The following is a 17,265-nucleotide window of genomic DNA, read 5'->3' as shown; positions in this document are numbered from 1 at the left end:
TTTCACCGCTGATATTAGCAACTGCGTAGCCCACGTATTAGCAGAATAGCGATCCTTGCTGAATCAGGCCCTGAAAGCGCAGACTTGGACTTACAGCTCCACTGTGCAATGCAAGCCGGGGAACATATTGGCAGAGAGTGACCCAGCTTGGGGGGAAGTCAGACCTTATTGCTACAGGCCAGTATCGCTGAGTATCACTTGGCTGCCACAGAGATCCTTTTTTTTTATAAATTGCTGCTTTAAGAGATTTCTGTGGCAATAAAAAAAAAAAATATCCTGATGACTTTTTCTCACAAATAGACCCCCTGGATGCAGCGACCCCAATATGGTAAGGAAAAGCCAAGTTGTGCTCTCCTCTCCCTCTAATTCAGCTGATAAATCAGGGCTCCAAGCACTAAATCAGATCTTACGTTTACTATGCACCAATAAGAAGCAGCCAAGGTGACCATCATTTGGGCTACATTACATACACCATATTTAAGGACAGTTAGGGAGCATTTTTGGGAGGTAATGGGGAGTGACGGCAAAGAACACAGGCGTGTCGCGACCATTTCGGAGGCGTGCCACATCCTGCGTCTGCGATCCCGTACGCAAGAGAACTGTCTCCAGCGTCTCAGTTCCTGCAACCATTCTGCATGACCATAGAGTTATCAGGGTTGCTGACATCGAGTGATCTGCGACCGTTGCTACGGCTTTTTTATGCAGGCGCTTGGATTTGCAAAGCCGCAGGTGGGCGTCTTAATACAATCCTCGGCGTCTGTGACTGTCGAAGCTGGATGATTGGCTGAGATCAGATCTTTGAAAAGATCTGAAGTCGCCATGTTTGCGTTGTCTGCACGACGCCATCTGGCGTAGTCAGTATAATATCATTGTGTATGGCGCTATTTAGCGTTGTGTACATCTGCCGTGTTACTGCACACTGTTAAAGTCTTTACATAATAAATGCGCACGGATACACATATGTATTTAAAAGACTTTATATATATTTAAAAATGCAAGGTTTGGCCAGTGCTGGGAGACAAGCCCTTTGGACATGTCTGTGACTAGTAATTGAAAAACACACACATATTGTGAGGTGCAGACGAGTGTTTTGAATAAACCATTGTCTTTAAGTCTGACTATCATTGTATGCCTAAAGGAACTAGCATTTACCTTCCAAATAGGCTGGAGAGAGGCCTTTGATTACATTGTGATTCCATCAAGTATCTGCTGGCCATCTCTGATCTGAACAACTCCATTGCCTTTCATTTTTGAACTTAGGGCCTGATTCAGACCCGGTCGCAAGCACTGAGCGCTCGCAACCGGGTCGATGTTTGCCTACTGGGCATGCGCACGACGGAGCCGGCTCCGTCGTGCGCATGTGCGAGACCCGGCTAGCGACGGGTGCTCCGTCGCTCCGGGTCTCGCACCAAAGGGGGCGAGCTGTCGAAGGTGATTGACAGCTCACCCCGTTTGGTAGGCGTGGCCGGGGGGTGGCTTCACAAATGGAGGCGTTCCCAAGCGAACGCCTGCCATTTGTGGGTAGCCCCACTGACATCACCAGTCAGTCACCAGTGATGTCAGTGGGAGAGCTTCCGGCTCTATTAGAGCCAGAAGCTCTCTGGGGCTTGCGGCCACGAGACCCTACCACAAGAGTCTCGTCGCAAGCCCAATGGTCGCGATGGTCTTGACCATCGCGACCATCATCCTGGCCGCTCGATATAGCGTCCGGCTCTGAATCAGGCCCTTAGTTCAGACAGAAGTAATATCAATAATACCAGTTACTGAATAAAGCTATATATATATATATATTTATATTAATATATTAATATATGTATATATATATATATAACAAGAGATATGGTAAGAACTTACCTTTGTTATCTCTGTTTCTACGAAGTCCATAGGGTCCACAGGGTTGACCTTGGGGTATAGGTTGGGAACCAAATCCGGGCACCACGCAGTTAAAGCTTTTAGCTCCCAGGATGCACTGGGTCCACTCTCCCTATAACCCCACCCCCAAGCCAGAGGCACCTCAGTTTGTAAGTAGCCAAAGGCCGGAGGAGGAGAGAAAAAGAGAGAGAAAACTGGAACACTCAATAACCATACTCACCGAAATGGGAGACGGAAAACCGGTGACCAGCCACACAGCCCATATGAAGCCAGGTGCGTCAGGGCGGGCGCCCTGTGGACCCTATGGACTTCGTAGAAACAGAGATAACAAAGGTAAGTTCTTACCATATCTCTTGTTTTCTACTTCAGGGTCCATAGGGGGTCCACAGGGTTGACCTTGGGGATGTCCCAAAGCAGTTCAACCAAGGGTGGGGACGCTCCTGTGCTGAGAGGAGAATCCGTCGCCAAAAAGGAAGCATCCTGAGAGGCAAAGGAAACCAATGCCTAGAACCTTTAAAAGGTGTGGACAGAAGACCACGTGGCCACCTAGTAAGGCAAAACAGCCGAGGTGCCACAGCGAGCCGCACACGAGGGTCACATGGCCCGAGAAAAAACAAGCATCAACAACAGGAAGGCCTACCCATGGGTAGGCCCCTGAGGAAGACCTACGAGGCCATCCAAGTCAACATTTGGTTATAGGCCGGCCATCCTTTCCTGTGAAAACCAGAAATCTCAGACCACCAATAAGGAGTCCGATTTCCGTAAGGAACCTGAACGGATCACATAAATCCAAAGAGGCCAGACCACAGTCAATGAGGCCACACCAGCCGAGAGGACTGGGGACAGAATGGCCGTACCATAAGTTCCAGAATAATATGGAACCTGAAAACCACTAAGAAGAAACACAGGGCGAGAGCAACTCCCACCCTGACATGATGCCCTCCAGAAGAGGGAGCTACATGAGAACGCTCCCAATTCAGACACTCTCCTGGTTGATATAAACACCCTGAGAGAAAGAGAGAGCCTAAGCAATAGACCATGTAATGGCTATCACAACCAGCGGTTCCATTGACTGTCCCCGGAGGTAACGAAGAACCACTACTTACTCCCAAGGAGTCCCTAGGGAGGACAAATGGAGGCATAATCAAGAAAACACTCCAAAGGATGAACTGGATACCAGAGTGAAGCAATTCCATATCTTAACCATACTGACAGTGTAGAGATCCGCACTGTCAGGAAGACCAGGCCAAGTGTGAAACCCAAGCCAGCCGGAAGGAATGCCAGAATATCTGGAAATCCTGGACACCGGAGGATTGTATCGACAGGTACAATACCATAAGATTTATGGCTGCCACAGTTTGTGGTAGGTCCCAGCAAAAGCTGATCCATGTGCTCTAATCATTCCAACGATGACAAAGCCAGGGAAGCCGTAAGACCACTGTAAGGACACAGTCAAAGACAAACGACCCAGGTCCAAGGCAAAACCAAGGACCCTGAGACAACAGGTCCGGGCAGTGAAGCATCAGGGATGGAGTATCGATGTAGAGACTCCGAAGATCCAAGTACCCCTGACATCTGGGGCAAGCAGGAACCACCAGCAGGAAAGCATCTCCGTCTCGATTGAAAACACTTCCAAAGACCTCGAGGAAGAAGGGAGACCGGAGAACACAGGTACACAAAGTGGAAGGACCACTTCACCGACAAAGAGTCGCTGAAGTTTGCTTCAGAATCCCCAGAGCTGAACTGTAACACCCTAGTGTGATAAAGTCAGAAGGCCATGAGGGTCACCTCAGGGGGGCCCCCCCTGCTCACCAGGAGATGAAACCTCTCTTGGGGAAGAGACTAGTCCCCGGGATGCACGTCGTGACGGCTGAGGACTCCCGCTTCCCAATGGAGAGCTCCTGAAATGAACGCTGCCGAGATGGTCGGGAGGAGACCCTCGGACTATGTCCGAATATGTGACATACCTGTCATTGCCACCCAACGAACAGTGTTGCTAAAAAGGAAGCCACTGTCCTGACCCTGTCGGACTGAACCTTTTCAGGTTCACCGGGAAACAAGAGTTATGCCAGAGTAAGTTAATTGACAGGGTGGAATCGACAGACGTCCAACTGCACTGAAAAGGATTCGGTCCAGACACTGTCCCTAGCAAAGAAAACCCTGGACGAGATGGCCATAGCCACCCGGACAGGGACCGACTTGCCTCCGGAGAGAGCATCATCGTTTGAACAGTTATCCGACAGAAAAAACTCATTCCATCTGGAGATGAGCCAATTATGGAAAGGCCTGGAATGGAACTGAGCCCATTCCACCATGCATCCCAGAGTGTAAAGACATCTGTCGACTGCGCAGACAACCATGTACTCCTAATGGAAGAGAGGAGATTCCGTCTTACGCCAGAAGAATTCTCAGATTCTGAGAACCCAGCAGGGATCCTAGATGAAGAATACCCAGAGAGGGATGCAGGGAGGACTTTTTCCCCGTTGATTAAACGTCTGCACCCTGAAGAAGCCACAGTCATCCTGACCTGGTCGTAAAGTACCCCGGTGATCCCGCTAAGAGCAGGAGGCCGTCCAGGTACAGGAGCATTGGGATATACTGAACAGAAGAACTGTCAGAAAATCCAAAACGCTGGTAAACCCCTGTGGGGCTGAGGACAGTCCCAACAGGCAGAGCCCGAAAAATTGTAAGTGTTGCTGTGATACAGCAAACCTCAGCCCATGCTGAGGAAAGGTCTCTGTAAGTACCCGTAGGCACGCGTCCTGTATATCCAGTGATACCCTAAAGTCCCCAGGTTCCAAACATCGTATGATGGAGCATAGGGATTTCCTCCTGAGCCCAGGTAGCTTTAGGAACTGGTTCAGGGAATTGAGACAGAGAACAGGCCAAAGAGGACCATTCAGCCACCGCACCAGAAAGAAAACAGAACAACCAGTCCCTCACTGAGATAGTGGGGATGGCCCAATTAGCTCCGCTTACCGCAACAACTGCATAGCTTTCTGGATCTGTAAGGCCCTTGTAAAGAGGGCGTACCCTCCTACCCACGTAGCCGCGGCAACTTGACACTAATACCGGGCGAACTGAGAAAATCGGTATCTCCCAGTTGTAGGCCTGTCCCGTCAGACTGAAGAGATATCCGTAGGTTCAGAAGCAGGATCGGCTGGCAGTCCAGGCCTGCTCGGTACTGGATATGTCGGCCCTTGTAGATGCCGACAGTCTACGAAGAAACAGACCTTTAGGCTGACCGAGAGGACAAAAAAGACTTAACAGACTTAGTCTGAGGCCTTGTAGTGTGCATAGCTGAAAGCGGTAAACTTGTCGTTAGTAATACTGCCAATGTTACTACAATCTTGTCAAGGTCAGGACCAAACAATATCAACCCTAAAGATGGTATCTGCACCTCTGCATTCTCAGAGCGCAGCCATAGGGTATTACGGAGGATACAGTCGCAGCCGGAACTCTGAAAGTTAGGAGACTGGTATCCAATATAGGCATGTCCACCTATGACAACTGCATATATTACATGAGCGACCAAATACATTTGAACCCCCGACGTGTTGGAGAGGAAAAAACGTTACAAATGCATCAACCCAATATGCAATAGTATTAACCAACCATGCTATAGCCATGGTAGGATGGGTAATAACTCCCGAAAGCAAGTATACTGATTTCAGGCAGAGTTACCACCTACGGATCCGAAGAATCCGACCACGCAGGAATGGGAGGCGTAGTAACGTCTGTAATCAGACGAGTAACACGCCCATCCCCCCCAGGAGGGGCTCGTGATGCCCTCAGGGAATTTGGGACAGGAGGCCAAACACTGTTGTAACACCTCCTATCTGGCAACAGCCAGAGTCCCGCTATGCGATCCACCCGCTAGTCAGCAACAGGTAACCCGAAGGCACGCAATACTGAGGGTGTATGATACAGGTGCAGGTCAACATTCACTCTAACCAGAATGGACCTGCTACCAGCCCTAAAGCAGGGATAATAATACCTGAAATAGGCTTCCCCCCGTGTAAGAGGGAAAGAGCCCCGAACAGTACCCAGTTCACGGCAGAGCCAACTGGGAAGTAACCACAGGGCGTCAACCACGCCAATTAGCGTTTCGTAGAAAACGACATCCACCCAGGGTGGCTGTTGTGGTAATCCCTGCAAGGGGAATGACAGACTATTGTGGCACCAGGGGGAATTCATATACTGCAAAAAAAAAACCTGCAGGGAGCGGTAGTCTGTGTCACAGGGGAAGAGTGCAAGAAGCTGCGAGATACCCTGAGATGAAAAGGGCAGTATGGTGAAGTAACCCCAAGTGAGGTACAACAATGGGGCCCGCCCGGCGATCCGCAATTGAGAGGATCCCGAGAAAACAAACCGCCCAAGGGGGTCGTGAAAGAGGCCGGCACCAGATGACGCCACATACAGAACCCTTTATGAGTCAAATCCTCCGCACTAACACCTGCAGCACATGACTTGCAGGATAGTAAAAATGGGTGCAGTATAACGCTCTATCTCCTGGTCAGACATATCTGACCCATCTTGGCGGAAATATTAAGCAGCACTATACTGGTCCTGACTGATGCCAAAAATAGCTGCAGGGACCCATTTTCAGCGTATGCAACACACAGTTCCATCTAAAATATGGCAACGTGCAGCACGCAACAGTATGTGACAAACCACACAAATATTAACAAGTATATAAATGTGAGGTCTCAGAACCACCCTAAGTACAGCTGTATTAGGGCAGATAAAGAAAAGGGATAGATATACACTGACAGGTGAGAGAATAAAGTACAGTCAGCACTAGCATAAGTCACATACAATGCAGATATATACATATATACATAAACATGTCATATAATATACTGCACTATTACACTGCATTCAACTGCCCAGATTCAGTGTCTGGGAAGGCTACAGCGCTGTGTACACTGACCTGATGGTGAGGTACGCAGGGGGACTGGACTCACTGCCATCTCCAGAGATTTCTGCTGCACCACAGAGATAAAATGGCCGCTGGAGACCTCAGAAGAAGCGTGGCCCGCGGAGGAAGCAGCTCAGCGACGCCAGACTATGGATACTGAAAGGCGCGCTGAGCTGAGGGGAGGAGCCGCTGTAACAGGGAAGGCTGCCTCCCCTGGCCGGCTATTAACCCCCAGGACGCCGGCTCCCTGCACCGATCGTTAAGTCCCTGGTGGTCTAGTGGACACACGGGGTATGGGGGGCCCGCCGCCACTGCCGGCGCCTCCGGTCTGTCCCCTGAGACCGGAGGCACAGGACTGCATTTGAAATGCGCGGATCACCGCAAGCGGTGATCCGCGACCTTACCTGCTCCCCGTGGATCCGGCAGCAGTCCTGGGCGCCCGCAGAGTCCGGCTAGTACAGACTCTGGGGTCCCGCTGAGATCCCCAGATCTGTACTGGCGTCTCAGCGCCAGCGGGGTGACGGAGCGGCAGCTTAGACGTCCTATGGACAGTCCGACGCTGCCGCTCTGAAGAGTCCAAAGTCTATGAAAAAAACTTTGTCCCTAAAAAAATAAAATAAGCTTAGGGGCTGCTAATCAGCTCCCCCTGCGCTAACGGTGACCCGACTCCGGCCGGGCACCAACTTAAACTGAGGTGCCTCTGGCTTGGGGGTGGGGTTATAGGGAGAGTGGACCCAGTGCATCCTGGGAGCTAAAAGCTTTAACTGCGTGGTGCCCGGATTTGGTTCCCAACCTATACCCCAAGGTCAACCCTGTGGACCCCCTATGGACCCTGAAGTAGAAATATATATATATATATAAATCCATGACACTGATGCACATTTGCAAACACATTATATATATATATATATATATATATATATATACACATACACTTAAACGATCGCATGTGTATCCACAATGTGTGCACACATATACACAGTTGCTATTTTAAATATAAACACACACAGCGCATGTTTGCGCTGTACACAACCCCTGCTCACACAACGCACCTTTTACGCTGCGTGTAGAGTAGACGCACAATGCATACTTACATATAATCATAAATATACACTCACTCATAAAAGGTTCCCTTACATTAAACGTAATATTAGAGGTTTTATTAGCATATACTGTAAGTATGTTGTAAAATGTATGTATATGATATTTAAGGTATACAACATGGTAGACATGTGTGGTACTATACTGACACACTGTTTATTTCCAGATATCCGAACCTAGCAGCGAGGGAGTCGCATCTTGCGTTCGATGGTTATGGATCATAGGAAATTATTGGTTAGAATGTATACTCTGTAGGTAGTGTTTTAAACCAATTATAGAAAGACAATGTAATCTCAAGAGACTGTGGAGATTGGGACATATCCCTAGTGAACTGTCCTATGAACTACAGTGTACTACAAAGACCTAGAGCAAGAACCAATGGAATTATGTTTGTCTGTCTACATTGTTGTTATCATGATCTGTTAGGGTATATAGCCTGTGTCCCGGTCCCAGTCAACAGCCATTCTCCTTGGATGACCACAGGCTTCTGGACTGATGACTGTATGCTGGGACCAGTGCGCACGCGTATGTATTGGGCTGTATCTTATTTTCTGTATTTAATTGTCTTTGCGCTAATTGTGCTAGATCAAAGCGTGTAACTTTCTTTTTGAATGCAACAAGAATTTTTGTGCTTTGGAACCACAATTATTGTCTGGACAGCGATTATTTCTCTCTAGCAATTTAAGGGTATTCATTGCGACATTTGCGTATTATCGCACAGCAGCTGCGTACACATACACAGCAGTGGCCCATTAGCGCACAGCTATGAATCAGGCCCATTAGTGCACAGCTATGAATCAGGCCCATTAGCGCACAGCTATGAATCAGGCCCATTAGTGAACAGCTCTGAATCAGGCCCATTAGCGCACAGCTCTGAATCAGGCCCATTAGCGCACAGCTCTGAATCAGGCCCATTAGCGCACAGCTATGAATCAGGCCCATTAGCGCACAGCTCTGAATCAGGCCCATTAGCGCACAGCTATGAATCAGGTCCATTAGCGCACAGCTATGAATCAGGCCCATTAGCGCACAGCTCTGAATCAGGCCCATTAGCGCACAGCTATGAATCAGGCCCATTAGCGCACAGCTCTGAATCAGGCCCATTAGCGCACAGCTATGAATCAGGCCCATTAGCGCACAGCTCTGAATCAGGCCCATTAGCGCACAGCTATGAATCAGGCCCATTAGCGCACAGCTCTGAATCAGGCCCATTAGCGCACAGCTCTGAATCAGGCCCATTAGCGCACAGCTATGAATCAGGCCCATTAGCGCACAGCTATGAATCAGGCCCATTAGCGCACAGCTCTGAATCAGGCCCATTAGCTCACAGCTCTGAATCAGGCCCATTAGCGCACAGCTCTGAATCAGGCCCATTAGCGCACAGCTATGAATCAGGCCCATTAGCGCACAGCTATGATCAGGTCCATTAGCGCACAGCTATGAATCAGGCCCATTAGCGCACAGCTATGAATCAGGCCCATTAGCGCACAGCTATGAATCAGGCCCATTAGCGCACAGCTATGAATCAGGCCCATTAGCGCACAGCTATGAATCAGACCCATTAGCGCACAGCTATGAATCAGGCCCATTAGCGCACAGCTATGAATCAGGCCCATTAGCGCACAGCTATGAATCAGGCCCATTAGCGCACAGCTATGAATCAGGCCCATTAGCGCACAGCTATGAATCAGGCCCATTAGCGCACAGCTATGAATCAGGCCCATTAGCGCACAGCTATGAATCAAGCCCATTAGCGCACAGCTATGAATCAGGCCCATTAGCGCACAGCTATGAATCAGGTCCATTAGCATATAGCTATGAATCAGGCCCATTAGCGCATAGCTATGAATCAGGCCCATTAGCGCACAGCTATGAATCAGGCCCATTAGCACACAGCTAGGAATCAGGCCCATTAGCGCACAGCTATGAATCAGGCCCATTAGCGCACAGCTATGAATCAGGCCCGATATTAAAAAAATTATTCTGGTTTCTTTTTAAACTCTTTTTATTTATTAAGACAAAAATGATAATATTTAGAAATAGAGCAAGTTCACATAAGAGATATATTAATAATACAAAACAAAATAAGTTACCAAAGGCCGGAAGGTACTAAAGGAAAAATGCGGTAAAAAAACCCTTATCAGGGTTTTTACCGCATTTTCATATGCACTAAGCCCCGGCCGCCCGATTTTCGATGCGGAGGTTAACGCCAGGTTTTTGTAGCGTTACTCTACAGGAGCCTATGGGCTTCTTACCGCATCCGCTTCCCGCTGCTTCGTCACCGCCTCGCCCCCCCCGCACCTCTCCCTGCCGCCCCCCTACCCCCCTCATATAAGTCTCCTGCGTGCCGGTCCGTGCTCCTCCAGGGTCCTCTGCCTCTAATTCTTCTTCCGGGTGCAGGGAGTAGGAGGAGCCCGGGAATTCCTGCAGAGGTCACCACCAGGAAGCTCCCCGGAGCTCGGAGGGTGAGAACAACCACGGAGACCCCCCTCACTCAGCGGCAGCATCTTCGCAAAGGGCAGCTCTTATTGCAAGAGCTGTCCTTTGCGATACTAATCACATATGTTAGTACATATGCGATTAGTATTTTTGCGATGACTGGCGGGATGTACACCGCAAGGTTAGTACATCCCGGCCAAAGAAGGTCAAATACCACTTGGTGTGTTGCACAATCACAACTTGCACCAGCCCCGTGCTAGGTGCAGATTGTGCACCTGAATATGGGCTCCTATGTGAACGATTGGGCATCTCTGCACTAGAAGCGACACAACCGCCACACTCCCATAACATGCCCAAGACGCACAGCCGCTCACACAGGAGGCCATTCTCAGACATGAAACTGCACCTGCCACAGGGCTGGGCCAAGTTTTGATGGTGCATCCGATGTTGCGCCTGAAGACGCACCGAAACGGAAATACATCGTCACACGCATATCCGTATTAAAAGAAATGAAGATAAGAAATGCCCTTTTATTGTAATTATTTTCTGCTATAGGACAACAAACATGAAGGGAGCTCTGGACCCTTCACACAGTCCAGCGTTGAAGTAGTTACTATGTGAAAGGGCGTGCACAGCAAATCGTATACCGCGTGCACTCTTACAGGAAGCCAAGAGGATGCTATATGCACCTGTGACTCGTACAAGCACAGGAAGCCACAAAACACAGCATGGACGGGGGCAGGCAAGTCTCAGTCAGCAGGTGGCCTGACTACTGCAATTTACTGGCTAAAGCACTGTACGTGGCCCCAGCTGGATGACCTCAGCCTGGTCACTGCGAGTCACATCGTGTCCTCGCCTTTGAGGCCTGGTAACCACAATATGTTTTCAAAATATATAGATACATCTTTTTATTTCTTTATTTTTTTTAAATAAAGGGTGTTGTGCCCAGAGATAATGACACAGATAGAACTTGCTACGCTCCTCCGTCAACGTCACCCTCTTGCTTCACAAACCTATGTGCATTAGAGGAAATCTGGGCTCGCTTGTGCAAATTAAGGCTCGCTGCAGATATTTGTACCGTGTCTCATAAATGGCCTTCACACACCTATACTTCTCCTTTGCTACCTGTGGCCACTTTTAATGACAAAGGGGTGGTGTTGGAGCTGCAGGTGGTGAGACTTTGATGTGACGTTTACACGTTTGCACCGCACCCTAGAGACACTGTTATTTTGTGGAGTCACCTCTATAACACATAAAGCACCTAGATATGCTCACAGCAGGCTTTCCAGGGCCAACGTTGCACAGCCAAGGCTTTCTCAGTGTGCATCAAAGGGCTTATTCAGAGGTTTCCACAGTTATGCACATAGGAAAAATAACTATTACTTGCATCTGTTGAGTTGGACACTTCTCAAGATGCATCCAGCTTAAGAACAGTACAATTTGCACCAGGCGCCGGTCAGGCACAGGGGCGTATCTATAATGGGTGCAGTGTGTGCGGTGCACACGGGCCCCTGGGTCCAGGGGGGACCTACACCACACACCATGCACCCATACATTTTAATACTTAACTTTCCAAAAAAGCCCATCCACTGGAGAGGCGCTACACAAAACGCCTGTAAAATGGCCAGCCGTGGCCATTTTCCTGGTGTTCTGCTTATGCGCAGTAGGGGAATCGCTGGGAAAATGGCTGCCGCGCCATTTTCCCAGTGAGCTGCACATGTGCAGTAGACTCTGGGCACAGCCTATGGCCACAGACGGGGAGTGAACACGGGCCCCTCCTCTCTCTCCGGTGGCCAGCGCGCACTAACAGCCTCAGTAGACTCTGGGCACTAGGCTGTGCCCGGAGTCTACTGCACATGTGCAGATCACCGGGAAAATCACGTGGCAACCATTTATCCGGCGATTTCCCTACTGCGCATGAGCACGTGTCCCCTCCTCTCTTAATACGCCCCATGTCAGGCGAAACGCGTATCAGTACAGCAGAGCTCTAGCACCTGCAGGAGTTATGCAACCTAAAAAATACCCCATATCTGCGGATGGTTCCACGTCCATGTATGTTGCAGCTCCGTGAACCCCACTTACTGTACTCAAATGACACTTGGAACGATACGCACACAACTATGCGCAGAGATGTGTGCCCATTTTTAGAGAGCATGCTCTGAGCAGATATGTGCATTTTAAATACTATTGACATACACCTAAAGCTACCCCCCCCCCAGTGCGCTTCATAAATAACGCTTGCTGTCTGAATAGGCATGTGCACCAACTCAGCACAAGGAGCATATCGCCTGCGTACTCCTGCATATCTCTGATAGAAATGTTAAGAAATCATATGCATTCAAAGATAGAAAAGGTCAAATTAAAACTCTGGTCTCCTGCAATATATGGTCACCTCTAATAGTCAAGATCCAAAAATGATATCACCCATTGGGTCAAATCCAATTAGCTACGGGAACCCCGCGCTAAGCTCCGTGGGTGGATTTTTTTTCTTTTAGCCTCTGGAGCTGCTTGTAAAAATCTGAATTAAAATACAGACTTTGCACAGAATATATGGGTTAGCGGTCATTAGCCCATGGTTTACCGTATAGGGAAAAAGCCTATTTATACAGCTCCGAGTGTGAAAGCCGGAGTAATTCCCCGTGCCTGATTAAATTCCCCCCATGATATCTTCATTAAAAAAAATAGGTGGGAATATCAAATCTATCAAACATTTATATTGACCAGTAAACAATATATATTGATAAATAGAAGCGTGCTTAAATATATAAAAATATGCAACAGAGGCCCAATAGCCCATTTGAATACAGGATTTAATTTCTTCCTAAGATCATCAACTGATTCAACTGATAAGATAATAAACAATGTAGTTGAAACTGAAGCCACAAATAGTTTAAATAGGAACTACAAATGTAGCTCAAGCTGTGCAAAGAAAAAGAAAGTTATGCTGGGTACACACCTCAACCCATAGATGCCTACCTTTCAGTTGCTCTTCCCGGGAGAAGCCCGGGTAAGAGAAGCAGCAGGGGGGGTGACGGGGGCGGGGCCTGACAAATCGCGTCATTAAGCCCCGCCCCCTCGCGGTAAAATTGCCGCGATTGGTTAAAATTTGCGTAGGGGGCGGGGCCAAACAACGTGATTCATGTAGAATCACGTCTTAAGCCCCCGCCCCCTACACGGAGACCCGCGATCGCCGCCAGAATTCTCCTCATTCTGCCCACTTCACTAGGAAGTGGGCAGAATGCGGGAGAAATGCCTACCCTTCCGGTGGTGCGGGGGGTTACCCGAAAAATCGGGAGCCTCCCGCGAAAACCGGGAGGGTAGGCATGTATGCCTCAACCACGTGCCAACTCAGCGGCGATGAGATGTAACGATATATCGCATCGCCATAAACACTGCATGATCCATCGTACGACTAAGCGATATATCATTACAGGCTTAATGTAGCTACACTGCGTCGTCCGTCCCATCTGATATGCAGCACATCAGATGGGAAGATGCAACCCCCCAATTCATTTGGGTAGATTTGGGGATACACACTATACAGTGGTCACTGCGATCCATGACAAATTACAGCATTGGCCAACATATCCTATAGTGTGTAGCTTCAGTCTGATTACAGACCATGTGTTGTGTGCTGATAGTACTGCAAGGAAAGGTTGTCCCTGCCATCTCCCCTATGGAGTTTCCCCTTTTCCCCGCGCTGCGAGTACACAGCGCAACTGGGGTCCCAGAGGCTGCTGGCTTCAGGTTATAAGGGCAGCATTGCGGACGCTGTGGGTGGCGAGCAACCGCCATATTTGTGCTGCCACTAACTGCGTCTATGCATTGCATTTCTACATCATAATGAGAGTACCCCCGATCAGGTAATGGAGGCTTCCTGGGAGATTGGGCGTGATAAGAGATTAACAGGGGCGTAACTAGGTATTTGAAAGCCCCATAGCAAAAGGTTGTAAGGGCCCCTATGTATCACCGGGTACGGTATGAAATACCGCCAGACACATGTTCAAATCCCGTCGCCAGAAGACCGGCAACTGAAGATCCCGACACTTAAGTATTTTAACTATAACTAACCTTACCCCCCCTAACCCTAGCCCTCCCTCAGGGATGCCTAACCCTAACCTCCGCCCCCCAAGTGCCTAACCCTAACCCCCCTTTAAGTGCCTAAACCTAACCCCTTCTTCCGTGGAGCCTAAACCTAAGTCTCCCGGGGGGGTGCCTAACCCTAACCTCCCCCTGGGGGTGCCTGACCCTAACCCCCCCTTTCCCTAGCCTACCCCTAACCCCCCCTGGGAGCCCCTAACCTAACCCTCCCCCCGCTGCGGCTGTCCGCGCCCGCTGCCCAATTTACCTTCGTTCGGTATGCCGGGCGTCGGGCTCCCGGCGTATGTAAAATGACAGGCGTCCGGATTTCGACGCCTGTCATTAGACCCCTGCTGGGATTAGACAGTCGGGAAGCCGGCGGAGGGCAATTCGACTGTCGGGTTCCTGACTGCATCCCGTATCACCCGATGGTGAAAAATGTATATGACACATGTAACTTTGACAAGGAGGATGGGCCCCCTAAGCTCTGGGCCCCATGGCAGCTGCACCCCTTACACTTATGGTAGTTACACCCATGGAGATTAGTTACTGTAAATTCTACAAAAGAACAAGCACTGAAGGCTGCGTCCAGGACAAGGAAAGTGAGGCAGGGCAGTCACCCATGCATGCAGCAGATGGTACTGTACAGTTGTCAGCTAAAGAAGATGAAGATTTACATCCTATATACAGAATAAGAAAACTGATACTATGCACCTGCTCAGAAACACAGTACAAAAGCCTGTAATTCTTACCTTAAACACTTCCCCATAGCTTCCGCTGCCCAGTCGGTGTATCAGCTCATACACATCCTGGGGGTCTCGATTGGAGATATCCAGCCGCCCCTGAACATCCATCGTGCACACTGGACGTATGCGAGTTACACAGGCAGTCAGTGAGAGACTGCAGGCTTCACACTCTGATTGGTAGATAAAAAGCCCTTTACAGTTTCCTGAAAGTTCAGTCTTGTGTTACCATCTGCTCCCAAGACAGACACAAAAACTTTGGTTACTGGTACACACAAAAACACATCTCACTGACCCCATAAGCACACTGTAAGAATAGTACAGCGAGTGGTAGGACAGGACAGAGGTGTAACGATACTGTGTGGGTCAGGACAGGGAAGTATCTAGCTGCAGGACTGAGATGCACTGACAATGTGTTATGGGTAACAACAGGAATGGCAGTCAGGTTAAAAAAGAAAGCATATTCAAATATGTGTTTTAGCATATTAGCGGGTACATTTACTAAGATGGTAGTTCTATTAAGAAGTGATGTTGCCCATAGCAACCAACCAGATTCCAGGTATTATCTTCTAGAAGGTGCGAGATAAATGAGAAGTTGCATCTGATTGGTTGCTATGGGCAACATCACTTCTTAAATAGAACTCCCATCTTAGTAAATTTACCCTTTGGACATTATTAATCATCCTGCCCTCATCAATGGGCATATTTGTCACAAATTATATTTATAATGCGGCTGTGATGAGATATTATTGTGAAACTTCACAGAGCAAAAATTAATATTTTCGCTAGAATTTACCAAATCACCGCTATACCACTATGGCTTCCAACTTTTTGCCAGAATGGGATCTTATCAGAGCTCGTAATGCACAGACCCGGCAAAGCAAATGTGCATGCATTGCTGTCAGACTGCGCACGCACCGGTACGGGCTGACGGGGAAGTATCTATAAACAATTGTGATACAGTAGCTACAGTGGGCTACTATGGGTCCACACCATCTGAAGATGGTGATGGGTACCGGTGCCAAGCTTCACATTCTGGAGTTTGGTAAATCTGACAATTTAGATTTTGATGAGGCTGAAAATGAAGGTTCTGTTGCAGATTTCTCCTATATCTGGTACGGAATCCCCTTCATGCATCCAAGGGATGCTGACATTCTGTGGGTATCCCCCAAAAACAGCAATGTTACTTTGATAAATATTCCCCCAAGTCCTAAAACTCTATAGTTATAATTAATGCAACAAAGACAAAGTGTGGAAATGTAAGTACACCCATGATTCCGTAGCTTGTGGAACCACCTATAGCAACAATAATTTAGGGATGGCCATTAAAGGGTTCACCATCGATAGTCTTCATTGATGGTGCCAACAGTGCCATCAGTGATTACATCTATGACATGAAACTATTGGCGGGACGCCATTGATGGTTGGAATTATCGATGAAGTACCTACTGTGGGACACAGTGGACAGGAGGCTACTTAGGGAAGGGGAGCTAGGGCTGAGCAGACTGAGGGAGATTAGGATTAAATGCTGTGCCCCCTTTGATGGGGAAAAAAACATAGCTGATTCTCTGCTATTGATGGTGGAGAACCATCTGACCTCTGCCATTGATGGCAAAACAAACAACCATCGGTGAACAACCATCAATTGTTGCTATCCATCGATGGTCAATGGTCATCCCTACAATAAATAAGTAATGGCTTTGGGATGCAATCGGGAAGCCGACTGCCTAAATACCGGCAGCCGGCTTCCCGACTGTCATATCCCGGCAAGGGTGAAATGCCGGGCGTCTAGATGTAGACGCCCGCATTTCCCCGAAGCCGGGAGACCGGCGCCCGGCATCCTGATCGTAGTGATGCCGGGCGCCGCGAGCGGACAGCCGTGGGGGGGGAGGGTTAGGTTTAGGGCTCCCGGGGGGACTTAGGGTTAGGCACCCCCCGGGAGGGTTAGGGTTAGGCTAGGGGGAGGGAGGGTTAGGGTTAGGCACCCTCGGGGGGGACTTAGGGTTAGGCACCCCCCCGGGGGACTTAGGTTTAGGCAGCGGGGAAGGGGGTGGTTAGGGTTAGGCACTTAGAGGGGGGATTAGGGTTAGGCACTTGGGGGGGAAGTTA

General features: G+C 49.0%; 1 protein-coding gene across 1 annotated transcript in view; it reads right to left on the bottom strand.

Moving 5' to 3' along the window:
• Positions 1-15,267, bottom strand: part of MAP4K1 (mitogen-activated protein kinase kinase kinase kinase 1) — a 135,672-nt gene extending 120,405 nt beyond the window's left edge. The window contains exon 1 of the mRNA XM_088477174.1: positions 15,166-15,267. Coding sequence (XP_088333300.1) covers positions 15,166-15,267 — 102 coding nt within the window. The remainder of the gene's footprint in view (positions 1-15,165) is intronic.
• Between the last annotated feature and the right edge of the window lie 1,998 nt (positions 15,268-17,265).

This window comes from Taudactylus pleione, unplaced genomic scaffold (assembly GCF_031769625.1).
Source record: "Taudactylus pleione unplaced genomic scaffold, aTauple2 ptg000199l, whole genome shotgun sequence".
In the NCBI taxonomy this organism is placed as follows: domain Eukaryota; kingdom Metazoa; phylum Chordata; class Amphibia; order Anura; family Myobatrachidae; genus Taudactylus; species Taudactylus pleione.
The sequence above is the reverse complement of the archived record's forward strand: the minus strand, read 5'-3'. Positions and strand labels throughout refer to the sequence as shown.